At 42.3% G+C, this 27,916-nt stretch overlaps 1 protein-coding gene and 2 pseudogenes across 1 annotated transcript; 1 reads left to right on the forward strand and 2 right to left on the reverse strand.

Annotated features, from left to right (window-relative positions):
• Positions 1-10,714: 10,714 nt before the first annotated feature.
• Positions 10,715-10,907, reverse strand: LOC129402730 (small nucleolar RNA U3; annotated as a pseudogene).
• Positions 10,908-14,709: 3,802 nt separating this feature from the next.
• LOC101551274 (proline-rich protein 23A-like) lies at positions 14,710-15,363 on the forward strand. Its single transcript, XM_055124787.1, has one exon. The coding sequence runs from the start codon at positions 14,710-14,712 to the stop codon at positions 15,361-15,363; it is 654 nt and encodes a 217-aa protein (XP_054980762.1).
• Positions 15,364-18,082: 2,719 nt separating this feature from the next.
• LOC101542382 (serine/threonine-protein phosphatase PP1-gamma catalytic subunit-like) lies at positions 18,083-19,051 on the reverse strand (annotated as a pseudogene).
• Positions 19,052-27,916: the final 8,865 nt, after the last annotated feature.

A 27,916-nucleotide genomic window follows, 5' to 3' on the forward strand; every position in this document is an offset into this window, starting at 1 on the left:
GGGCATTGAATCATCAGGCCCTCCACACTGGGCTGAGCCAAGCTTGGCTGGCACACCTCTCTATTTTTGCTTGAGGTTCCTTTGGAGGTGAGGGGCCATACCCAGCTGTGCTCAGGCTTAAGCCTTGCTCTGCACTCAGGAATCACTCTTGGCAGGGTTCATCAGAGCAGGTTATGGGGAGGACACACGACCCCTTATGGGATGCCAGGGGTCAAACTTGGGTCAGCTGCATGCAAGGCAAGGGTCCTACCTACTTTGGTCTCTGGTCTCTATTTTTGAAGTGACAAAAATCAACATATTAGACCATTAAAACAGTATCTCAACACATTGAAAAGTAATGTATAACAGAATGTTCTCTAATATAATCAAGTGAAAATGAGAAAAAACAAATTCTTTAAAACACTTGTATGTGTTGAGGGGCTGGAGCGATAGCACAGCGGGTAGGGCGTTTGCCTTGCACGCGGCCGACCCGGGTTCGAATCCCAGCATCCCATATGGTCCCCTGAGCACCGCCAGGGGTAATTCCTGAGTGCATGAGCCAGGAATGACCCCTGTGCATTGCCGGGTGTGGCCCAAAAAAGCAAAAAAATAAAAAATAAAACACTTGTATGTGTTGAAACTGAGAAATAGATACTAAAATATCCAGTGGATCAAGAACATCCAAGAGAAAACAGACAATATGTTGCACCGACAATAACCAAAAAAAAAAATAGGCACTTTTTCTAAGATTGCTATATTAGTGCTTAGAGGGGAAAAAATCCAGCATTGCTTATGTTTGAAAAAAATAAAAGTAAAGAGGCTAACGAGATAGTACAGCAGGTAGGGTGCTTGCCTTGCATGCAACTGACCTAGGTCTTATCCCTGGATCCACATATGGTCCCCAGAGCCCACCAGGAGTGACTCCTGAGCACAAAGACAGCAGTTAGACTTGAGCACAGCTAGGTGTGACCCAAAAACTGAACACAAAAGGAAAAAGAAGAGTGAAAATTAGTAAGCTAAGCATTATTTATCAGAAGTTTTTGGTAAGGTATTTGGGAAAACAGCAACTGTGGTATTAACATAGCTTTTACATTTCCAACAACAACAAAAAATAAAACAAATAAAATAAAAGACCTATTGAAAAGTGAAAAAAAATAATAAAACAAATAAATGTAGCGCTATCCCATGCTCATGGAGAGTAAGTCTCCAAAGATAGCAATATTCCCAAATTAGTTAATAGATTCAATAGGATTCTAGTCAAAATCCTCACAGGATTTTTTAAATGATTTTCCAGACAGGAGAGATAGTACAGTGGATAGGGCACTTGTCTTGCACATAGCCAACCTGAGTTCAATCCCTGGCACCCTAGATTGTCCCAAGCCTTCAGGAGTGTTCCCTGAACTCAGAGCCAGTAATATGCCCTGTGCACAGCCTGTGGCCCCAAACCAAACCAAAAAAAAAAAAATGACTTGCCAAGCTGGTCCTAAAATAAATATGGTAACGTAGAGGGCCAAAATAACCAAACATCTCAGATAAAGAACAATGTTGCAGCAGTGTTTCTCAACCCTTTTTGGATCATGGTTCCTTTGGACCTTGTTACCTTCCTGTGCCACTCCCCTCTATCCAAACTAGTTGGTCTCTAGCCTTGTGCCATGGCTCCCGTTTGTGTGATTTCATCAGTGGTATCCCGGGAATATTCTAGGGGTCCAGGAAGCTCTATGACTCTCATGGCACAAAAAGCTGAGTTAGAGGACTCATACTCCCTAATGTTATGTCATTTACCCAGAAACTACAGAGAAAGCACAACGACATTAATATGCATAGGCCTACAGACCAGTGGAACAGAAGGAGAACTCTAGAAGTAGTTGCACACACAAGCAGGTCATATTTGGACAAAGATAGCAAGGTAATTTTAGAAATAAAATATTTTTGAACAAGTACGGCCAGGAGGAAGCAGAGCAGGGATTGGAATGTGAGTCTGTCCATTCCAGATCCCACAAAGCAAAACATGGGGACAGAGGAAGGAAGGGGAGAAAGGAAACTAGAGAAGAGGGTATCGAAAATCAGGGGTTAAGCATGAACCCTCTAGACTTCGCTGTCCTTCGTCTGAGGAGCCCAAAGAATACCTCATCTCTGGAGAAAGGTGGGACATATCTGAGTCTTGTGATGAGAAGGGTTCTGGAAGGCCAGGGAGTTGGCTCAGCAGCACAGCACTTGCCTTCTATGTTCAAGACTCTGAGTTTTATCCCTGGCAACACAGAAAAGCAAACGACAGATTATTTCCTGGAGATCCTATTCCAGAAGACCAACTGACCAAGATTCCCCCAGGTTGGAGCCCAGTCTGGGCCTCAGTGTCCCTAGCAGGGGATGGTGGTATGAGACCAAGGGAAGGGAAAAATCTAAAGAGGGATGGTGGAAGCTGAGCTCTACAAAAGAAATGCTGCTCCATAACAGTCTAGAGCCATTGCCTCACTTCCTGGAGATAAAGACTAGGGCCCAGAAACTGCATGGGTGAAGGTTTAGAATACATATCTAATACATTCTCTGCAAAAGCAGCTCCCTGTGGGCAGTGGGAATCCCAGATGGTTACTGATGCTAGCCACCCCGTGAACAGCCTCACTTAGGGACTTGTCTGAAGCTCAGGGCCGTCCCCTGGGTGTGGCTCCACCTGAACCCTATGTCCCATGGGCTCTGAGCCAGGCCAGGACACTACTACCCTTGGGCAAAGTTCAATTGAGGCTCCAATTGCAAGTCCTTTTCATGTATGTCTGACTAGTAAGTCTACTGCAGCCACTCGTATGGTACAGAAAAGATGATTTCCCTAAACCCCACCTCATCAAAACTTCCCTCATGTCTCCCCTTAGACTCCTCATGGCTGACCCCTCTCCTTAGTTTCTCCCACTACCTTTGGGGTCCCACGGGCTCCCGGATCCTGGGATATACTCTATTTCCATAAATCAGCCCAGGTATAGGGATTTGGACGGTCACTAAGTCATAGAAAAGAATTTGTATTTTGAACACCGTCCATTTTGCAAAAGTTTTGGAAAGTTCCTGTGGATGTCGATAAAGGAATTGGTCTTCCACTATCCTTAGTTTCATGATCCAAACTTTCATAAATAGGAAAAAACTTATTTTGTATCTGATGATCTAAATCTTTTCTTTCCTAACTTTTATAAACATGTGTAATGGGGCTGGAGCAATAGCACAGCGGGGAGGGCGTTTGCCTTGCATGCGGCCAACCTGGGTTTGATTCCCAGCATCCTATATGGTCCCCAGAGCATGGCCAGGAGTAATTTCTGAGTGTAGAGCCAGAAGTAACCCCTGAGCATCACCAGGTGTGACCCAAAAAGCAAAAAAAATAAACATGTGTAATGATGCTATTTATATTGATTTACTTGGTTAATGGTGTCCTGAAAAGCAGGATGAGCTTCTCATCTTCACTCATACTGATTTATCACCTCCCACACAGCACATGCACCAGGACTGAGGATTCAGGATTGAGACAACAGAGACTCTTCCACCACCTGCCGGAAAGCCCTATGCAGGACCCTCTGCGGGCATCAAGGATGCCATTGAGAGATACAGACACCAAGTACCATATGGTAGGTCAGCGTCTCACAGCAAAGTTGAGAGCCAAGGGCTGGAAAGATGAACACTCCTCTAAAAGGTAGAGAAGTCTAGGAAGTCAGTTCCGGAAGAGGACTCCTGAACTGCCCAAACATTTCCCCCATCCGCAAGTTCACATTTGCAATAGTAACTTGAATCAGAGGAGTGTGGGTTCATGATGGGAACATTTCAAATGTTCTTCTCCTGTTTTTTTCGGGAGTAACTGTGATCAGAGAGTAGAGTCTAGATAGACCAAAAGAGACAGGCTGCTATACAAATGAGAATGAACAATGACACTACCTCGCTAAATTGTTGTGAGAATTAAATGTCATAATATACAGAAAGCAGTCAGCATCTTATCAGGCCTATGGTACATGCTCTTAATTCCCTTTTCCCCTTCACCCGTCCCTCAAGAAGAATAGCAGAGCACATGTGCTGTGTGGTCGCACACTCTCTGACCTGAATGCAGTCTCTGGGTGGGAAGCAGTTTCAGGCTTCGATGCTATGGCAGCTTTGCTTAAATTGAATTACGTGGAAACCAGAGAAGCTTTCAGCTCTCCCAGGGAGTTCAGAAGTGTCTGCCCCTAAAGAAACTGCACACTGCACAGGAAAAGGAATTCAACTTGATAAGGAGCCATTCGGATCGCCATCTAAGGCAGCCTGAGTCTTTGAAATAAACTCATTCCTTATTAGCACACCCTGGGGATTTCCAGGACTGAGTATTATTTCTATTACATAAAATCCATTTTGGAGACTTTTTTCTTTCTTTCGAGGTCTCATGTAATTTTATCTCTCCATAACGTTGCTCCCTTTCACACATTCAGGGTCATGGACACTGATGAGAAAGGTAGAGGGAGAGAAAATGAACAAGTCATTGATCCAACCAGGGTTTGAAATAAGACACAACGCATATGATAGGCAGCTCCACATCTCTGAGAGCCTGAGAGACAAAGCCCCATATTTGGACTTTTTCTGAAAGCAATAAACCACTGAAAACCAGCTGAGGATTTAACATTGGAAGTGACTGATCAAATTTCTCTATAGAAAAGTTCACTCTGATTATAATAGAAAAGACAGATGTATGGGTGGGGAAGGACAGAGAAGGGAAGAACGGATAAGAAACAATTTAAACACTTATTCAGTGGATAAGAGAATATGACAATATGTGTGACATAAAATATAAGCAATAAAATAAAACAATTACACTTTATTAAGTTTTTAATGTTTGTGCTTTAAAAAACAACATGCATAAAATGAAAACAGAAGAAACTATTTGCAAATATGTCTAATAAGAGAATTTCTTTATGAATCTATAAAGAACTCAACAATAAAAAGGCAGAAACAAAATTTTTTAATGGGCAAAGCATTTTAGCAGACCTTTCTCTAAAAATTATGTAGAAATGACTTATAAGTATATGAAAAGATTCAAGCACAATTAGTTACTATGGAAATGCAAGTCAAAATGAGATTCCACTTCAGACCCGTTAAAGTGGCTATAACTAATGACTTGGATGTTGGTTAGGGTGTAGAGCAACTAAACCCCTCACATATAGCTCGTAGAAATAATAAATGGTCCAGCCACTTTGAAACACAGTTTGGCAGGTGATAAAAAGTCAAGCTGATTTTGTTTATAACATGGTGACTCTTTTCAATTCCTTATTAAAGCAACTAAAAGTATATTTTTAATAGAAACACAAATAAATGTTTATAAGAACTTTATTCATTACAGTCAAGAGTTAAAATAAAGGGCTGGAGCAATAGTACAGCAAGTAAGGCACTTGCTTTGCATGCAGCTCACCAGGCTTCTATCCCCAGCACTCTATATATCCCCCAAACCTGCCAGGAGTGATCTTTGAGCACAGAACCAGGGGTAAGCTCTGAGCATCACCGGTGTAGCCAAAAAAAAGTGAAAATAATATACAAGTGTGTATTGACTGATAAGTAGCAAAACAGCCTGGTATATTCATGCAGCAGACTGCTATTCAGCCTTTAAAAAAGAATGAAATACTGACATGCTACAACATGAAGGAATATTGAAAACATATTAGATGAAAGAAGCCAGTTTTAAAATCCCACCTATTGTATGATATGATTTATAATGAGTACCCTGGGAAGAAAGACAGAAAGTAGGTTAGTGATTTCCCCAGGCTCAAGGAAAGGGGGGAAATGGCGAGTGACTACATATATGCAGGAATGGTTCTGGAATTGGAGAGTGGTGGTTGGTGCAGGACTTTCTGATTATAGTAAATACCACTGAAAATACATTTTAGGGGGATGGAGAGGTGATACAGTGGCCAAAATGCTTGCCTTGCATGAAGCTCATCAGTGTTCAACTCCCAGCACCAGATATCTCGGAGCCCTTCCAGGAGTGATCCTTGATGCAGACCCAGAAGGAAGCCCTGAATAACACTGGGTGTGACCCCCAAAAAATAAAAAGAAAAAATATTTTTAAAGGGTAAACTTTAAATAGTTGAGTTATATTCAATAAATCTATTATTAAAATATTTAAAAGCATTCACTAAATTAATAAATTTTCAGCTACTGTTCTAGGCAAAAATTTTCCTCACTGGAAATAGTGAAAAAAAGCACACAAAGTCAAACCCTCATAGAGCTGATACTGTGGAATAACTGTAGTGAAAAATAAGGGTCTTCATATTATCTTGGCATGAGAGACATAAAAATTAGAAAGGAGGGGATGGAGCAATAGTACAGTGGGTAGGGCGTTTGTCTTGCGAGCGGCCAACCTGGGTTCGATTCCCAGCATCCCATATGGTCCTCTGAGCACTGCTAGGGGTAATTCCTGAGTTCAGAGCCAGAAGTAACCCCTGTGCATTGCCAAATGTGAACCAAAAAGAAAAAAATTATAAAGGAAGTGAGACATAGAGCAGATGAAAAGCAGAGAGAAAAACAAGAGAGTGGGTATGGGCAAAAGATAGGCAGAAAGAGGAGAGGGAGGTGATTGAGTTTAAGAGAAGCTCAGAATTAATGGTTTCTATGTTCAGGGAATAGATGCCAATTAGTGGTAAATCACAGGACTTCAATTCTTAAAAAAAATTTAAATATAAATGTTTTCAATTTAAAAAGAGAGACTCAGAAGTTCAGCATATTGAGCTAGCCCCATGGACAGCAGTGATGTCTAAGATGCCCCTTTCCTAGACCCACAATGATGCTTATTATCACTAAGGACATTCATCCTGCCTCCAAGATCACAGTTTCTCCATGATGGGAAATTAGACTCAGAGATCGTGATAATCCAGAAACTTCAGAAATACCTAAAAGCTGAAAATAGAAAAGATATGATTTGAAAGAGAGTCACAGCCAAAACATAAGTTCAATAGGACTTGTACATAAAAGCAGGAGGATCCTCAAAGATTCCCAAAGTTTAGAGACGATAAGAGATGTTAGATTCTGGGAGCAGGAGAGTGCTGTGGGAGAATTCTCCCCGGGTCTCCCACATGTATGCATGTCTCATAAATGGATATTGTCAGACTATGCTTTCAAGGATGCTTAAGTAGAGAATAGTATTAGGAGGCAAAGATAGTATCTCCCTCCAAAAGCAACAGTCAAGTTGTTTGTTGTCCAGAGCAATAAAAATAATGTCTCCCCCCGCCCCAAGAGGTAAAAGCTGCAGTTCACTATAAAAGATTAGGAAATCCTCAGAGGAGGCACTGTTAGCTTTGGCACCAACCTACTGCATGGGCAGCATCCACCTGAGCCAGCTGGGCTGCTGCTGTGGGACTTGGGGAGGGAAGAAAGGGGAGATTTACATTGCAATGAAGCTCGAATTGCTTGATGAGTCATGAGCAACTAAAGTCTCTGATGCACAAAGCATGTATCTTCTGCCACAAGGCACTTACTTTTCAGTTGGAGAATTGGGTAAAATCTTAGGGATTATCCTTCCCTTTATCTCTTACCTGCTAGCACTAGGCAGTAAACTCATGGTAGTCCCAAGAAATATTGGTAAGTGGGCTAAGTAGAAAATCACATAGATAAGCCATGTTTACAGTGCAGATGATTAAACACAGCAACAGGTGACCTATTTCATTAGCTATCAGGGTTATGTGGATTAAAGCACAAGCAGGTAACTCACTCTCACCCACCACTACTATGGCTAAAATTGAAAGGATAAGCAATGCTAAATATTAAGGCCAATGTGGATGAAGTGTAATTCTTACACTTTGTGAAAATATCCATTGGTAAAACTGCTTTAGAAAACTTGCATTATATATGAACGCTGAACATCACCCACTTTGTGATCCAACAATGCCAAATGTCACTCGTTGTCATATACTCAACAAAACAGCTCACAAAGGTGCCTCCAAAAATGTACATGGTGGGGCCAGAGTAATAGGACAGTGGGTAGGGCATTTGCCTTGCACGTGGTTGACCTGGGTTCAATCCCCAGCATTCCATATGGGGGCCGAAGCAGCACCAGGAGTAATTCTTAAATGCAGAGCCAGGAGTAACTCCTATGCAACACTGAGTAACTCCTGACCCAAAACAGTCAAAAATAAATAAATAGGGCAATGTAAAAACAGGGAGCCTTTAAAAAAATGTACATGGCAGTGGGTGCAGAAAGGGGAGGAACATAGAGCATGAGTGTGTTCACATAGTAAAATCCATCTGTTAAGTTCTTGGAAGTCTTTATTCACATCCCACAAGAAAAAAAAACTGAGCAAAGTGATTTTCAACAACTGTTTGGTCCAGAATTAAAGTAACAGGAAAAATCACCACCTAAAAATCTGGAGAGATGTGTTAGTGTGGAGAATCAGTCTGGCCAGGAGCAGAAGATTCAACAGTCAGGAACTGGCAGGAACATATAAATGTAAATTAAAATTGCTGAACTAGGGGCCGGAGCGATAGCACAGTGGGTAGGGCATTTGCCTTGCACGCGGCCGACCCGGGTTCGATCCCCGGCATCCCATATGGTCCCCCAAGCACCACCAGGAGTAATTCCTGAGTGCAAAGCCAGGAGTAATCCCTGAGCATCACTGGGTGTGACCCAAAAAGAAAAAAAAATAAATAAAATTGCTGAACTAGCTTGATAATTTATATTCCTGTGAAAGGACCAGGGAGATGGTTCAGGGTATGGAGTGCCTGCATCGCATATGGAAGCTCCAGGTTCAGTCTCTAGTACTACATGGTCCCCCGACACTGTTAGGAGTGACTCACAAGTTCTACCCCAGTAGTGGCCCGGGAGTACTTCCCAATGTGGCCCAAAAAAATAAACAAACAAAAAAATCTTTGGTGTGAGGGAAGATCCACTTTTAAGGATGCACACTTTCTAGAGTTCTATCTCATAAAAAGCCCCATATAAAGTCAAGAAGTGTGTGTGTGGTGGGGGGAGGGGGTATTGCTCATGCTTCATAGGAAAGAACAGGACAGTAGAAGAATTATCCATTCTGAAATATGCCAGAGGGAAAGAATCCTCCATATATTCTATTCTGTTCATGCACTCTTCATTCCATCCTCAGTGTAACTTCATTACCAGAGAGAACCTGGAGAGTAAAGACTGGCCAAGGGCAGAATAGCTTCTCTGTCACACCTCAGAGGGTGGGGATAAAAAAACTGAAAAGAATTTGAGGAGCACAGACCCAATGAAACGTGGAAATCTATTCTATTAAAATAAGGTACCTTAGTTTTTTATCTTATGCCTTATAGATCAACAGGTCTCCTTCCTAATTAATGGGGGAGCCACATCTGAAAGAATACCAAGGCTTAGATTCTACTGGCGAAGGGGATTTGAGGGAAACCCAAAGATAACTTAAAAATGGTAACAGAAGTGTCAACAAATGGTGCTGGAACAATTAAGACAGCTACATACAAAAAAATTAAAATCAAATCCTTTGTTCCAGTTTATTAAATCTCTCTTCCCTGATTTGCACACTTCAGTAAACATCAGACAAATTGCTGTTTTGAATTTATATTAGGGAAAACTCAGAAGTTCTGATGTACTTGAGGATTTCCCTGGACTTCTGTCCCATACTGATTTTACCTTTTATTATTTCTGATATTTTTATGAATCCTAATGATTGAGTCTGAACTTAGGTTCTCTGAGCAGCAATCCAGTTGCTCCTGTTCTCACTATCAGGTAGTGCCTATGACTCTACTGATTTCTGACTACCACTAAAATCTCACATTTCTTATACTTGTGAGATTAATCTGGTTCCTATGACTATGATTTGGGTTCATCTGGATGGTAACAGGACATTTGTGGTACCAATGCTCTGTAGCTGCTATAACAGTAGGTCTAGCTGGCCTGAACTTTTTCTTTTTTTTCTTTTTTCAGGAAAACACTCAGGGATGAACCAAGAGCCGCGGCACGAGAAGCAGAGCCTCCCGCCTACTGACTGTGATCCTGAGGTCTCCTAACCCATTTTGGCACCAGAGTAGATTCTTGCAGCCATGCATTTTGACTGTGAGCTGAACTACAACCTCGTGCAGCCCGGGGAGGGATTTTTTTCCCTCTCCACCCCATTTTTCTGAGCGAAAATGGCGGCAGCGGCAGCAGCCACGCGGTGAGAGCCACCCTCTAAGACCCCTCCACCAGGAGGTAGGACTTTCTTTAGTGACGTAGCCTGTAGGTGATCCTGGGAGGGGAGGTGTTCCCGGCGCGCCTTCCGCCCAGAGATGAACCAAGAGCCGCGGGCACGAGAAGCAGAGCCTCCGCGCCTACTGACTGTGATCCTGAGGTCTCCTAACCCATTTTGGCACCAGAGCAGATTCTTGCAGCCATCCATTTTGACTGTGAACTGAGCTAAAATATTAGAAACCCAAAACCCAGACTCAAAGTCTTCACTTTTACCAAGGAAGAGAAATTATTAGATGATGCTTATTCAGCAGGCCTGATTGTTGGGGAAAATTTCCAATCAACAATAGTGAGTTCTGTATGGAAATATGAAATGTACTCAATATATAGAGAGAATAATGGGAATATCATTAGCTACTTAGATGGGGGGTGGGGTGGGAGGGGGGTGTATTGGGGTTCTTGGTGGTGGTACGGGTGCACTGGTGAAGGGATGGTGGTTTAATCAGTATTTGACTGTGACTTAAACCTGAAAGCTTTGTATTTTTTTTCTTGTTTTCACGGTGGTTCAATAAAATATTTCTTTAAAAAAAAAAAAAAGAAAACACTCAGACTGCATCCTCTTCCTTTCCTAGGGAAGAGAAGAATGATCATCAATGGTAAAAGGCAACATCTAGAGCAGGTTTCATGCTCAGGAGATGATTCTCTGGCTCCTCTCATGGTTTCGGGTGCTCTACAGAAACAGAGAAGCTTCTCTAGTAATGAACTGTAGAAATGATCCCTGAAGTATATTCTTTGGTCTGAGTTCTTGCACATGGTTTACAGTTGCTGTTGTTTGGCAGTTGATGTGGCATCCTAGTTCAAATAACTTGAGCAGTGACTGGAGATGGTTATCACATGTACTCAAAAGCATATGTTCAGGGAGCTAGAGAGACAATACATTGGGTAGGGTGCTTGCCTTGCATGCAGCCAACCTAGGTTCAATCCCCAGCATTCTAATATGGTCCCCTTAGCACTGCCGGGAGAAATTCCTGAGCACAGAGCCAGAAGTAACCCCTGTGCGTAGCTGGGTGTGGCCTAACAGCAAAACAAAACAAAGATATGTTCAGCAAGCTGGTCTTTATACTTACTTATGGTGGGGAGTTGGGGCAAGAGAGAGCTTTTTGCTCTGCCACTACAAGTCTCCAGGCGACTGATTCACACCAGACTGATGGGTGGAATTCACTTCTGATGGGGTGTCTGCTACCTGCTGGGTATCTGAGATGGAAACTCCCACTTTCTTTATCAGGAATATCTTCTCCCAACTCTATATTTGGAACAACTGCACCCTGTTTTGTACATTTTCCATATCCTAATATTTTTTGATATGGTGAGTACAAATGCAAAACTGAATCTTTTGGGATCCTGTCCTCTGACTAGGTTGAAGATTAAATGGGCAGGGTGAAGAGTAAGCCTGTTAGAGTGGAGATGTAACTGTCACTGTCACTGGGCAGAGTTGAGGCCAAGAGACCCTGCTGAGCTGTGCCAACCTCTAGAATGACAACCCCCAACCTGAGTAAAAAAAAAAAAAGAAAGAAAGAAAATAGAAAAGAAAAACATTCAAACACTCAACCGACATTTCTATACCTAGCACAACAATCCTACCAAAAAACAGGCAGAACAAATAAAGCCCACAAAGAATTGAGATAATATATAGGACTAAATTATCCCAGCATACTTACCTTTTAATAAATAGCAAGCACATGCAAGCAAAAAGGAAATGACACACAAAAATTCAAATCCATAGTGAGAAATAAAGAATGCTGAAAATGAAAATATGTGAATTGATACCAAAATGCTGTAGGTAACTTCCTGTTTCCTGTCCAGGGTGTGAGAAACTAGGAATTCTCTTTCCATCTTGACATGTAACAAAATTATGCAATTTGCCACGACTTGGATATAATTAGGGGATATTGTGCTGAGTGAAGTTGGTAAGAAGGAAAGGATATGATACAACATGATCTCTCTCATATGTGGGAATTAAAGATACACAGCATGGTTGCAGCAAAGGGTAAAGGTAACACAACAGGAGAACTGATCTATACAACTGAGTTTGGAGGGTGTTGAAAGGAAGGATCCTCGTGGGGAGTGAGATGAGTACACTGGTAATGTGTATAGAGTTGGAATTATGTTCATGAAAAACTGTCATTAACGGTATTGTAAATTACAGAAATTCAGTCAATGTCTAATATCTACTAAGCACTCACTATATTTCAAGAATAATACCCTCATCATCCCATAACTGGCCTGTACATCAGATGGCATTTTCCTTTTTACACGTGAGGGAAGTGGGACTTAAAGAATATGAAGCAAGTTTCCCATAATCACCCACCCAGGAAGACCAAGTGATAAAACTGGACTGTATCTGCTCCAAGAACATTGTTAACTGCTTAGGTGTCAAGAAAGCCCCCAGATTCCTCAGAGAAGCTCCCAGAAGACATTCACAGAGCCCAGGACAAGGATGAGGTCACGGGGGAAACTGTTAAGGCCAAGTGAGCAGCAGACACCACTCAGGGACAGGCACCACCACATCCAGAGCCACTACTCTTCATACTTTGTCCTCTCTAGACTCCTCCATCTGTCTCTTACATTATGGAACATCCACCCTCACTCTTCTGATTGGCACCCCTTGCTTATAGGCTGAGGATGAATGTTCAATGGTCTCAGACAGAATTGTTAAGGGTCAGACTGAGTTTCCTGCCAACTCATCACCATCTACATACCCCACAACCCCTACTCAAATGCCAGGAGTTCAGCATTACTGGGCAGGGGTTATGGCAGCATCCTGCTTTCGCTGAAACAGATTCACCCCATCAGGGCCTGTCTCAGGTCTGGTCCTCCTGGAAACTCTCCATAGTGCTACAATGAAGAAGGGCAGTCCAGGCTTCAAAGTCTACCAGGGATTCACAGAAAGCACTGGGTTGGCCCAGAGAGTTTCAATTTCTGCTTGACTTTGCCTCCAAATAGCAGAGTCCTGATCACGAGCATAAGCCACTCAGTATCTAATCCTAACTGCTAAGTGGAAAATGTTCAGTGATCTTAGACTTCAGCATAAAAAAATGTGGGGAGAGTTATAGTTTGTCAGAATTCCTAAGTCCCCTGCTCCAGCAAGTCTGATTAAATGGGTCTGCTGAAGGAACCCCCTCAAAAAATAATTATGATTCGCATTTTTATAAAATGTGTCAGGGAACGCCAGAGTTGCCTAGTCACAGAACATGCAAATGACCACCAAGAACAGCCAGGTTTTAATTTAAAGTCCTTCCCTGAGGAACAATGTACAACCCTAAAAATAAGAATATGTAGAATACTATTTCAGAAAAGCAAACAAGAACAATGAACATGTGGTTAACAGAACTGAAGGAAAAGGGTTCCTTGTGTAGTGGAATTCTGTGAAAATTGTGCATACTCCAAAATCAGTGCTGGGTCCTTATCTTCTCAGTTTTCTGAGAAGCTGAGCCTTGCTCACCCTCCGTTGTGCAGACCCCACCCCCCTCCCTCGTGAAGAAGACCAGCTTCATCTTCACATTCCAAATCTAACTCTTGTGATTCTGGCTCCCAGACAACTTAGTTCATCCTTTTGCTGATAATCTCATGATCTGTAAATTTGTCAGAAAACAAAGATATATTCCTGCAGTTGTATATTGGATCCAATTAAACCAGGTATACTGTAGTTCAGTGAAATGGAATAATTCCTATAGTTGTGTACTGTGCACGAAACCTTATCATTAACTGCACGTAAGCCACGGTGACCACAAGAAAATGAAAAAATTCCTGAGAACTGATGTAGACAGCAGAATATTGGAGATTAGTATACTGACCCACTTCATAAGGTGGGTCATACTCCATCCTAGCATTTTCCCCCCCAAATTCCCAAAAGATCCTTCATATTTTATGAGTCGGTGGAACTGGGGTGTAGATGTGATTCAAACCCTCCCCCATCATTGGATTTCAAGAAGATGGCAGGGCACTTCCGGGAGGAGGTCTCGCGAGAAGTGGGGCCCGCATCTCTGTCCTGGGACCGCATTCCACTCCGGGATTTGAAACTGAATCTGTTTTCCGAGTCCTCTCCTCCTCAGAGATCCACTCAGGGGGAGGAAGGCCAACACCTGGTGCCGGAAGCCAAGTGCTACTCGGACACTCTGGAGTCCTGCCACCGCCTCTGCCTACAGAGACGAGAATCGGCGTCGGAAGGACGCGGGAACTGTGTAGCCTGCGTCGGGACGCGCCACAGGAAGGGGCGGGGCTTAGCCTGACACTGCGACTTTGGTGCAACTGACTTCATTCACTGCACGTCCTGGGCGTCTGGTCTCGCGTGAAGAGCCTATTTGCAGAGCATGAGGCCAGTCGACACTCAGAACCCAGACGCTGCGCTCCAGACAGGAACCCCTCCAGACCTCTGAGGCCTTGCTCAGGGGTCCAGAAACCCTCAATCTCCTGCACCTCAGCCATCTCCAGTTCGCGCCCAGCGTGCTGCCTGTCAGGTTCCGCGTGCCCCAGGAACCCATCTGTCCAGCTCTCTGTCACCTGCCAGGAACACCCGCCGCAGCTCCAGCCAGGTCATGGGCAGCCCGCAGCAGAGCCCCAGTGCTGACCCTGCACCCTGCTGGGGAGCTCAGTCTGCTGGGCGCCAACCTGCCAAGCACCCAACATGCCAGGAGCCGAGCTTACAAGACCTCGCTGGCCCCCTGGCTGCTGGCCCACTCATCTCCGTGCTGCTCCTAGCCGAGGACACGGCCCTGCAGGTACTCCTAGATGACTTCGACTTGGTGCTGGAACCCCAGCCCACAAAAGCCCTGCGAGTGTGTCTCCCGGGACACACCCTCATCCTGATCCCAGAGGCCCTAGTGCTCTGGGGGGAACACGAAGGAAGGGGCCACCAGGGCCACCTGCCTGACGAGCTGGAACCCCGCGCTTTCCTGGGCACCAATGGGGAGGTCGTGGCCATCCAAGTGGGAGCCTTCCATGCCCGTTTCCCTGAGGAGCCCCCAAGCCCACCTCAAAGCCCCATCATGCATCCTGAGCCCCAGGCCCCTATCCCAGGTCCTCACAGGAGCCCTGAAGGCCCCTACTTCAGTCTGCGCTTACACCTGCTTCAGTCCTGCCTCAGCTCAGCGCTCCAGCCCCTGCCTGCGTCTCCCAGTCCAGGGGCCCAAGAGCGTCCCATGAGTTTTCCGGATCGTCCTCGCTGCAAAGCCCGCAGGCGCCTCTTCTAGGAAGAGACCGACTCCAGCCATCCTCACTGCCAGGCTGGGAACTAAAAGACCCTTCTCCTGTATAGTAGCAGGAGGTACCTTTCCAAAGATGCAACTCTGTGGAGATCGGACTGATACGTTGCGTGCGTGCATGCGTGCGTGCATGTATTATGAATGTGTTATGAGGCGGCACTGCAGACTTCTTGTTCAGTTTGGCAGAGTATAACAATGGCAAGAAGATAATGTGGGCAAACCAATGCTGCTGACGATTCTGGATGGCAGAAAAAAAAAACAAATAAAATTGCTGTTTAGGCAATATTCTCTAGAGAGTGAACATTTTAGGGCAGCTCTAAAATCCCGAGTTTTACCTCAGGACCAGCACTTTTTTTTTCTGAAATTCTCTTCTTTCCCCTAGCACTTTACTAATGTGCCCCTTTCCTTCCGAATTCGGGTCAATATTGTATGTATTTTAGTGATCTCTGCTGAGGTCTCAGGGTAGTTTATAATACTCAAATCATTTTGACCTCTTTATGGTAGTTCTTTATGGTCCACTCATCCCTTTAGGGAACTCGCAAATACTGTATGTGGACAAGTGTTTGTTGGATACAAAATAAACTCAGAAATTAACATGTACCCTTATGTCTCAGTCTATGTCTCAGTCAACCTATGTTTCAATCAACCTATGTCTCAGTCAAACACATGGTTTGATTAAGCAGCTAAATATGTATGTAATTTTTCCCCAAAAAAGAACCAGCTCTTTTCCATCACCCTTCAAATGTTTTAACATAATTCTCCTGTTCTTGAAAAGTATAGGATTTAAACATTCTGTATTTTTATAGATTTGATATCCAGATATATTATGCATATTGTTACCAGTGTCAAATAATTTTTGTTGGTCTGCTATTCAGAAAAGTTAATTTATTTCATGATTTAGCTATTATTACTCTTGTTGGTTAGTAAAGATAATGAAAGGATCTCCAAAGTAATACAAATATTGTCATTTTCATAAGCTTCTTATATTTTATTTACTCTTAATATTTTTGTTTTGAATATCACTTCAAGCCTACGCTGAATGGTATGGTTCAAGTCCCTGTTGTCCTTGTTTTTTATTTTTTTGCTATTTTGCTTTTGGGGCCTCACCTGGTGGTGCTCAGGGTTTACTCCTGAGCTCAGGTTCTTGGCAGAGTGATCTCTAAGGGGACCATCTGGGGTACAGGGATAATACCCAAGTCTGCCAAGCACAGGGCATACACCTTACTATGACCCTGGATCCAGATAGATATAGATTTTCATGCTTTATAACAACCCACTTTCCCCCTTTCAGTTCATTGAGTTTATTTATTTATTTATTTATTTTTGCTTTTTTTTTGGGGGGGGGTGTCACACCTGGCGATACACAGGGGTTAACTCCTGGCTCTGCACTCAGGAATTACTCTTGGTGGTGCTCGGGGAACCATATGGGATGCTGGGAATCGAACCTGGGTCAGCCGCATGCAAGGCAAATGCCCTACCTGCTGTGCTATTGCTTCAGCCCCTCATTGATTTTATTATCTGTTGTCAGAATTTTGTTTATGTTAATATACAGTGGTCATTTCAAATACTGCATTTTTTACCAAGTTCGTCATTTAATAAGTCTGATATTCATTTCCATCACATGGTATTGTACACGATCATCTGTTGAAACAGATTTCTTTTTAACAGGTCTTAGTTTTAAAAAAAGTCATAGATACTGTGAGTTCTGTATAAACTGGTAGAGAGTAAGTTCCTTTGTTTTGAGTTATAAGCCTCAACATCATCGCAGAATAAAGAATGTGGCCATAGAAAGCATAACCGGTCACTCATATAGAACAGTATTGTTTCTATAATTTGAAGCTTTCTGAATGGTCGGGTTCAGGCCTGACATAACTGTAAAAAGATTACTAAGTGAATAGACTATATGGGAATTGTACAAACTGTCATTAAGTCTGATCATTAATAGCTTAACTAGCACTAAGTTCCTAATTGCTATTTGAGTCCCGAGGAGGCAGCTGTGGACAGACCCGGGTCACCTTCTACTTTGGGTGTCTCAGTGTTTCCCAACAGAAACTTTGGCTTTAGGAAAGAGTCACAAACATTTAAAATAATGGCTTTAATTGTCTTTTATATAGTAGGGAAAAGTGTGCTTTAATTAAATATATATACCAGTGATGTGGCAAGGTCGAAAAGTTACTCCTAATGTTGAAACGGCTATAAAAACTATAGTTTTTACCTGTAAAACAATGAGAGAAAAAAAGCAATCCCTTTGAAACAAAATTTTTTTAAAAATGTTCACAGTGGCTTGTATCAACAGATATGTATTATATGACAATAACATGTACAGACCGAGCACCCTAGGGCTCTGTTTATGTCCTAAAGAAAATGAGCTCTTACATTATTTATGTTTTTTTCTTTTTCCTGAATTAAAAAAAGATCAATTGTACAACAACCCCCCAGGAAGGATAACTGTCCAGGATGTATAGCATTAACACCATGATTTAAAATTGTTTGCAAAAGGAATCAAGAATTAAAAAACAGAACAAAATACTTTGTGGAATTGTAGAGTCTTTCATTTGCTGTTACAACCAGCAAATGGCATTCATTAAGACAAAAATGGAAGGGTGGGCGTGCTCCACAAACACACTATTTGAGCAAGCTGACCAATGCAAATTTCAGTTTTAAAAATGAAGGTTACAAGTCCCCGCTAGGCAGTGTCAAATGACATCTATTTCTTGGACTGCTTTGTGCTCATATCCCGTGGAGGTGTTACAGGTCTGTGGCATTCGGTTTCTTTTTCTCCGCAGGCTTTAGTATCTGAAACGAGCACATCAGCGTCTCGTCCACACTCATCAGGGCGCCGGCATTGTCAAACTCTCCACAATAAATGGGTGCGGAAAACAGAGTGACCAACTGCCTCTTGGCAAAAAACTCATATCCATCTTCAACCACCTGATGGGCTCTACTTATAAGATCCAAATCATGCTTATGGAGAAATTTTGCAACCACTTCTGCACCAAATGTGAAGGATACTCCGCTGTCATTTTCACCCCAGCCTAAGACATCTTTATCGGGGTCAGACCACAAAAGATCACAAAGAAGACCTTGATCGGTACATCAGTTGGTCGCATAACTCTCCGGATCTGCTCCATAGATGGAAGATCTGGTGATTAACCTCCACGACAGCAGAATATCTTCTCGTCCACGATGGCGGCTATCGGTAAACAGTTAAAGCAATCTGTGAAAGTTTTCCATAGTTTAATGTTGTATCTTCTTTTACCTTCGTCATAAAACCCATAAATCCTATTGATGCTGGCACCTTCATGGTTCCCTCTGAGAAGAAAACATTCTCAGGATATTTGATTTTGTAAGCCAGTAAGAGGCAGATAGTCTCCAGCGACTGCTTCCCCCTGTCCACATAGTCCCCAAGAAACAGGTAGTTGCTTTCTGGAGGGAAACCACCATACTCGAAAAGCCGAGGCCAATCATAGTACTGCCCGTGGATATCACCACATTATCTTGAGCGGTGCTTGGAGTTCGAGCAGGGTGGACTGGCTGAGGGAGGTCTCGCGGGACTTCAGTCACAGTCCTCTGATTTCACTCTCCTGCAGCTGGACATTCTTCCCAGGCTTGCCCCCCTCACTTCCAGCAGCCGTTGGATGATGCTGTCGATGTTGAGTTTGTCTATATCTGCCATCGCCTTCCCCCCGCCGACCCTCCCACAGCGGCGCCAGGGACTCACGCCTCCTCGCCCACGCACCGAGCACTGAGATGGTGGTGGTGGCGGTGGCAGCAGCAGCAGCGGGACCGCCCCCCCCAACCGCCCCGCACCCTGCGTCCTCCTTCTCTCCCCACTGGAACCACGAGAAATACTGCATTTTTCTTCTCAATACTTCTAATCGCTTGTTTTAAAATCTGACTGCCTTTTTATCACTTTCCTTATTTTCATATTAATTATATTCTTTTATGACTGTTATCTCCTCCTTATTTTTAATTTCTTTTTTTTTTTTTTTGCTTTTTTTGGGTCACACCCAGCGATGTTCAGGGGTTACTCCTGGCTTTGCAGTCAGGAATTACTCCTGGAGTGCTTGGGGGACCTTACGGGATGCCGGGGATTGAACCCAGGTCTGCCACGTGCAAGGCAAACGCCCTACCCACTGTGCTATCACTCCGGCCCCTCCTCCTTATTTTTAAAAACAATTAAAAAACTTATTTTAAATTCTTTATCAGTTAGCTCAATAATTTCCAGGGCCTCCATTCAGGATGGGAGATGCGTGCTGAAAGTAGATGATAGGCCAAACATGACGGGCCACTTAATACCTCTATTGCAAACCACAACACCCAAAAGGAGAGAGAACAAAAGGGAATGCCCTGCTACAGAGGCAGGGTGGGGTGGAGGGGATGGGGTGGGGGTGGTGGGTGGGGTGCTGGTACTATTGGTGGTGGAAAATGGGCATTGGTGGAGGGATGGGTACTCAATCATTGTATGAACTGAAATGCAAGCACAAAAGGTTGCAAGTCTGTACCTCACGGTGATTCACTAATAAAAAAAATTAAGTAATAATAATTCAAGGACCTCAGAAATAAAATACCTAATCATAAGAGTATTTCAGAAATATAATGTGTATTTACAACACTATTATGTGTTTAATATAAATATGGGGTTTAATATAATTAGGGGGGTATTGGAGCCACCCAGCGACTCAGGGTTTCTGTACTCAGGAATGGCTCCTGCAAGTGCTCAGGGAACATATGGGACACCAGGGATTCAACCCAGTCAGCCACTTTCAAGACAAGTGCCTTACTCACTGTGCTGTCTCTCTGTCCCCATAATTATGTTGTTGTTTTTGATTTGTTTTGTTTTTATAATGGCTAGGGATGACTCAAAGTTCTGGAGCACATATTCTACATTCATGTGGCCCTGAGCACTGCTGTGAGCAACCCGAGTAGATAGCTGAAAAAAACTCGTGCATTGCCCCAAATTGAATAAAAAACATCAAAAGAATATTATATACATAGTTAAATGGACACACACATATATATGCATGCGTGTGGATATATCTTCAGTTAAAGGTACCTTTTTTGCTAGGGAATGAGATTCAGCTCAGTACCAGAGTATATGCTTCACATGTATGACGTCATGGGTTTAATCCCTGGAAACTCCCCGAAATACCTCCTTGCTAAAAGTATGTGTTTTCAATGGAGGGTTTTGCCTCTATGTTGTGACCGCTGACTGACTGGGGGCAGGCAGGAGGTATTGCTGAAGATTGGGAATGGTTGTGACACTTTCTATGGAAATAAGATGAAGTTGTCTACGTATCTGGCTCTTTTTTTCCCCATATAATAGTTCCCTGAATCATGTGATGGTATAGGTAATGTTTCACCCACCATAGAACTTCTTTCAAAATTGGCGTCAAACCCTGCCACCCTTTTGTCAGGTAGATATGTGTATTATTTAAAATCCTTTCATGACATATTGATACAGAAGTGTTTTCCTCTCAAGAAACTTGATTATCAAGAAATTCACAGAAAGCAACACCTCATCCACCAGAGTTTTAACATGACAGTACAACATTTAGTCATATTTTCACTCTATGAAAGGATCACTCTAATTCTTATTTCTTTACCATTTCAACATTTTTAGTAACTTCCCTGAAGAATGAGCCCTCAAGGTTACCCATCAGGTCAAAATAATAATCTTCCATATTCTAATGTTTATGTCTTTGATTCCCATGAATCACAAAGCTCCTTTGCATCTATAATGCTTAACCCTTATTAGAAATTTTCTGCTTACTTTGCTCTGATTCAACAAAGCTAACACTATCTATGGCAGCTATATTCTTACAAAAATAATTTTTTGATAGTAAGACTTGAAAGTCATAATTACTTCTTGATCCATGGGATGCATAATGTATGCTATATTAGGGGCCATGAACCTCAACAGTGAGATTAAAATATTCAGTAACCCATGTAAACAGATACAGGTATATGTATATACAAGAGACATATATAAATAGATGCATACCATTCAGACTTTGTTCTATTCAAAAAGCAAGGAGTCGTTAACATACTTCTGATTTTCAGAATGATTGATTGATTGGAACTAGCTTTTAACTCAAGTCACTCAAGTCACATTTGCTTGAAAAGCAGCATTATCCCCTCATAAGACTGTCGGTCCTTTGAACTTTTTGAAACCAGGCACTAGCTGTTCTCCAAGTATGAGAGAAGACACAATTTACTCGCACATCACACTGTTAAATATACATTGGAAACCTGTTGTTTGGTGGGGTCACCTTCATCAGTGACCTTTAGCTCATGCTGCTTCTCCTTCTACTGTGCTTCTCCAGTAAACCACACGACCCAATGTCTGCTAGCTTCCTCACCGCTCCGTCTTCATCGACTTAAAAAGGAGGCCAAGTTTTTCTCAGGAAATGGCTTTGGCTTCAGTTTAGGCAGTGGCTTGTTTAATCTTCTATCCAGACTTCTAGCACATTTTTCATATAAAAAATAAGGCCATTTTATTTTTTTAAATAGTTCTTGTGTTCTCCAAAACTGCACCTTTAATTTCTTTTAAGAGCTTTTCCTTTTTATTCATAATATGTTTAACCCACTCAGTGCAAGAGGCCCAGCTCTTTTTTTCTACCTTACCTTCCAACCTGCCTCCTTCAGTGAGCATAATCGTTTCTAGCTTTTGAGTTAAAGAGAAAGCGCTACTCTTGGAGCTGGAGCAATAGCACAGTGGCTAGGGTGTTTGCCTTGCACGCGGCGGACCTAGGTTCAATTCCCAGCATCCCATATGGTCCCCTGAGCACTGCCAGAAGTAATTCCTGAGTGCAAAGCCAGGAGTAACCCCTGTACATTGCTGGGTGTGACCCAAAAAGCAAAAAAAAAGTGCTATTCTTCTTCCCACTCAAATATTAATATGCTTATGAATTGGACAAATTCAATATGGTTGTATCTCAGGGAAGAAGGTGACCTGGGAGGAGGATTGAGTGGGGGCTGGGGGCAAGCAGAATAATGAGAATACACACAGTATGTATCAACTACATTCATCATCATAGAGGGAAGTGATTTAAAGAGCCCTAAAACATTGAAGTTGTAAAATTCAAGATTACTGATCACAGACCACCATGACATAGAAAATAATAAATGAGAAAATTTGAAATATTGTGATAATTAGCAAAATGTAATATAGAGACATGAAGTGATGCCTTCTATCATAAAGAAAATGACCCAAACCAGCTTTTCAAATGGATTGCTTCAAAGTTTATATTTGAGGGGAACAGGAACTGCAAAGTCATAATAAACCAAAGTGGTTTTTTAAAAAAAAATTTTTGGTGGGGGGGAGGGAGTGGTCCCACATACCATTCAGGGGACCAAGGGGTTTTATATATATATATATACATATATATATATATTTGCTTGTTGGGTCACATCAGGCAATACTCAGGGGTTACTCCTGGTTCTGTGCTCAGGAATTACTCCTGACAGTGCTCAGGTAACCATAGGGATGCCAGGGGTTGAACCTGGGTTGGCTGCATGCAAGACAAACACCCCCACCAGCTGTACTATTACTCTGGCCCCAAACCGAAGTTTATTTTATAAAAATATAAACATTTTTATAGTTGTCTTGACATCCTTGATAGCAGTAGTTCTTGAATTTTTGAGTTACTTCATTCTGGGCCCTAACAATCAGAATTTAGAATCAAATAGCCATCATTTGCAATTTAAAAATTACATGCTTTGGGGCTGCAGAGATAGTACAACGGGTAAGGTATTTGCCTTGCATACAGCCAACTCAGGTTCAATCACAGGCACCCCATGTGGTCCCCTGAGCACAACCAGGAGTAATTCCTAATCACAGATCCAGAAATAAGCCCTGAATGTCGCTGGGTATGGACTGAAAACAGCACAACAACAACAAAAAATTATGTAATTCTATATAAATTCCATACAATACTGCCTTGGGGTAATTATTTACCTGCTTCTGGATATTTATTTACCCAGATAATACAAAAACACTGATTTTAGGATAAAACAACCTAAGTGCCCATCAACCATTGATTGGGTGAAGAGGATATAGTATACAATAAAATATTATTCAGCTACAAAAAAATATTAAGAGGGGAGCAGAGACGATACTGCAGGTAGGGCATTTGCTTTGCACACGGCTGACCTGGATCTGATTCCTGGCACTCCATATGTTCACCTGAGCCCCACCAGAAGTGATCCCTGTGCATATAGCCAGGAGTAAGCCCTGAACACAGCCAGGTGTAACCCAAAACAAAAATATATATATATTCTTATATACATATATATACTGTCATTTGTAATAGCATGGATAGAGCTAGAGATTGATTTCCTGGTGAAATAAGAATGATAAAGATACCCAACATTGTTTTATTCATATAAGATACATACAGAAACAAAAGAAACTAATAGAGTAAATAAGACTAAACAGAAACTTTAGACTTTAAGGCCAAATTGAAAGTTACAAAAATTAGAAAAAGAGAAGAGGTGTGAGTGACTCAAATAAAGAAGTTAATGTTACGACAAGAGATAGAATTGGACTTTTTGGGATGAGCTTTATGTGACATATGCAGAGATTTATTTCAAGAAAACCTGTTCAATGTCATGGATAATCCGAGAAATGTACATTAAAAATACAATGATTGTGGCCAGAGAGATAGTTCAGCATGTAGGGCTCTTGCCTTGCAAGCAACCAAACTGGGTTCAATCCCCCAACACCCCATACGGTCCTGCAAGCCTGCCAGGAGTGATCCCTAAGTACAGAGTCAGGAGTAAACCCTAAGCACTGTCAGTGTATCCCCCAAAAAATTCCCACGGTAACATGTCACAACACATGTTTTTCTGCATCTATTGATATGATCGTATGGTTTTTATCACAACCACCTCAATGACTAGAATAAGAAAGACCGTACCAAGTGTTAGCAAGAAAACAAAACACTGCATCACACTCTTATTACTTGTAGAAATATAAAAGGCTCCAAAGCTTTATAAACCAATTATGTTTCCCAAAACCAGTTATAGGATTTTTTAAGTAGCACATAAATATACAATATAACCCAACAACTACAGTCCTTTGAATCTGTTCAACATATATGACCATGTAGGACCACACAAGGACATGGATGTGAATGTTTACAGTGGTATTATATACAATGGTCCAACATTAGAAACAATAAAAATGTACAACTGGTTAATGGATAGAAGAAGCATCCATCAACAGATGCTATACAGCAGATAAGATAAATAAAATACCCTCTACAACATAGATACAACACATGTAACAACTGCCAGAAAGGGAGAAGCACTCCAAATTTGGCACAAGGTGAAAGAAGTCAAGTGCTAAATGCTATGTGCTATCATACATTTTATGTGATATACTTACACTTAATCTTAGCCAAAAGGCTGAAAAACAATATATACATGTATATATATGAGACCCATTTTTGCTACTGTTGTTGGCATATTTAGTATGGCATGGGTAGCTTGCCAGACTCTGGGCAAGGCGGGGGATGGTGCTTCTTTTGGGGCGATCTCTAATCATCCCTGCAGGTGTTCCCAGTCTACCGAATGTAAGTTCCTGATGACTGGCTTGCTGTAACAATTTGCATGCTTACAACACGCATCTGCCTGCATCTTCGGGCAGCGCCTGGGGCATCTGTGGCCTCAAGTTGATCTCCTTGGGGTGAATGGAGTGCGCCCAGAGGTCACTGAATAGCTGGCAGAGCAAGACTCCATCGCACAGGGTCTATGCCAGGCCAAACACCTGTGCCAAGTCCAAGTCATTCAGTGGTTGGCAGACAGTGTCCCGCAGTGTATAAACCACTGTATGCACTACTGTCACTGTTCCATGCTCGATTGAACAGTGAGATATATTTCATACATATATGAAATATTAATATATTTCATGCATATATTTTTATATATTAAATATATAGATATATTTCATACATATATATGAAATTCCGGGAGCTTGGTTTTATAGTCTCTGGATGTTGGCCATTGATGGGATTGCATGGCACCAGGGGAAGTTTCTGGGTGTGACCGCCTAGCTACTGGAAAATGGGATACCTGGGCTTTGCGACCACAAGACATCTTAATAGCCTAATTCTCCCCTTTGGAGAAACATGGCAAGCTACCGAGAGTTTCCTGCCTGGCAAGCTCCTCGTGGCGTATTCATATGCCAAAACCAGTAACAATGATGGGTCTCATTCCCTGACCCTGAAAGAGCCTCCAATATGGCACCTTTGGGAAGAATGAGTAAAGAGAGGCTTCTAATGAACAGAAACTGTACCAAGGAAGAAATACGAATGGCCAAAAGGCACATGAAAAAGTGCTCTACATCACTAATCATCAGAGAGATGCAGATCAAAACAACCATGAGATACCACCTCACACCACAGAGACTAGCACACATCCAAAAGAACAAAAGCAACCGCTGTTGGAGAGGATGTGGGGAGAAAGGGACCCTTCTTCACTGCTGGTGGGAATGCCGACTGGTTCAGCCCTTCTGGAAAACAATTTGGACGACTCTCAAAAAATTAGATATTGAATTCCCATTTGACCCAGCAATACCACTGCTGGGAATATATCCCAGAGAGGCAAAAAAGTACAATCGAAACAACATCTGCACATGTATGTTCATCGCAGCACTGTTTACAATAGCCAGAATCTGGAAAAAACCCGAATGCCCCAGAACGGATGACTGGTTGAGGAAACTTTGGTACATCTATACAATGGAATACTATGCAGCTGTTAGAAAAAAGGAGGTCAAGAATTTTGTAGTTAAGTGGATGGGCATGAAAAGTTTCATGCTGAGTGAAATGAGTCAGAAAGAGAGAGACAGACATAGAAAGATTGCACTCACCTATGGTATATAGAATAACAGAGTGGGAGACTAACACCCAAGAACTGTAGAAATAAGTACCAGGAGGTTGACTCCATGGCTTCGAGGCTGGCCTCACGTTCCGGGGAAAGGTCAACTCAGAGAAGCGATCACCAACTACATTGTAGTCGAAGGCCATGTGGGGGAAGAGAGTTGCGGGCTGAATGAGGGCTAGAGACTGAGCACAGCAGCCACTCAACACCTTTATTGCAAACCACAACAGCTAATTAGAGAGAGAAAACAGAAGGGAATGTTTTCTCTGTGGCAGGGTGGGGTGGGGGGGAGATGGGATTGGGGAGGGTGGGAGGGACACTGGGTTTACGGGTGGTGGAGAATGGGCACTGGTGAAGGGATGGGTTCCCGAACTTTGTATGAGGGAAATATAAGCACAAAAGTGTATAAATCTGTAACTGTACCCTCACGGTGATTCTCTAATTAAAAATAAATAAATTAAAAAAAAAAAAAAGAGAGGCTTCTAAAATCTCAGGGCTAGGACAAATGGAGACAGTACTGAGGCCGCTGAAGAAAATTGACGATCAACGGAATGGTGATGATGATGATATGTGAAATATTAAATATTTCATGTGTGTATACATATGAAATATTTAAAGGCATATTATAGTAGCAGGGGAATCAGGGATTGCCTAAGTTTTTGTGTATTTTTTCAACCTTGTCTTAGAGGGAAGGTGTTTATTTTTTCCCCATTGAGAATAATGCTTGCTGTGAGCTTGTGATAGATGGCTTTGACTATACTGAGGAAAGTTCCTTTGACTCCCATTTATTTTGTTGAGAGTTTTTATCATGAATGGGTGCTGAATCTTGTCAAAAATTTTTTCTGCATCTATTGATGTGATCATATGGTTTTTATCTTTTCATTTATTTGTATGGTGTGTTATGTTGATAGACTTGCAAATGCTAAAACCATCCTTAGGGATTGCCTAGGTTAGAGGATGTGGTTAACAGGAATTAAATGCAAAGCATCGTGAAGGGCCCTTTTCAGTGGCTGCAAATGTTCTTAAACTGTGTTTCAGTGAAGGCTACACAAGTCTATAAATTTACTAATATAAATAGGAAAAATAACACTTAACTCTATGACCCCACTCAGAAACTTCTTTCTCTGGCACTCAATTTCTGGATCTAAGTTCCTTCCATTTCCTTTTCCCAAGAGGACAAAGAAAGTTCTCCACTTTAGGGTTCTTGCAGAAGCCCCCTCCTGGCAAGTCTCCCCAGTGCGGCAGAGAAGGGAAGTGCAGGACTAGAGCCTGCCAGGGGGTCACAGCAAGTACTGAAGGCTGCCAGGGTGTTCGATCCCTCCTTGACATTGTCTCCAAACCACAGGGCACAAACCACCAGGGACCTGAGCCTAACTGTGTAAGAGGAAAAGGGCCAGTGATCCCAAACTTCAGCATAAAACAGAACTTGGGGAAAGAGGTTCCAGAATTCCTTGGCCTCCTGCTCCTGCAATTAGAAAGTATCCACAGAGCACTAAAATTGAGAGTATATGTATACCATTTTGTATAAAACAACAAAGTGGATAAGCGTGATTAATGAGGTCATGGGAATGGTTTTCGGGTCTGTGTAATGTCATGAATATAACTCCTATTCTAAAGTCACTTTGGGTCCTTCCTCCTATCAGCACTTATAGGAGCT

This window comes from Sorex araneus, chromosome 2 (assembly GCF_027595985.1).
Source record: "Sorex araneus isolate mSorAra2 chromosome 2, mSorAra2.pri, whole genome shotgun sequence".
In the NCBI taxonomy this organism is placed as follows: Eukaryota; Metazoa; Chordata; class Mammalia; order Eulipotyphla; family Soricidae; genus Sorex; species Sorex araneus.

What these genes read in the sequence shown, in the direction of transcription:
- LOC101551274 (XM_055124787.1), top strand. Translation starts at nt 14,710, where the DNA reads ATGGGCAGCCCGCAGCAGAGCCCCAGTGCTGACCCTGCACCCTGCTGG.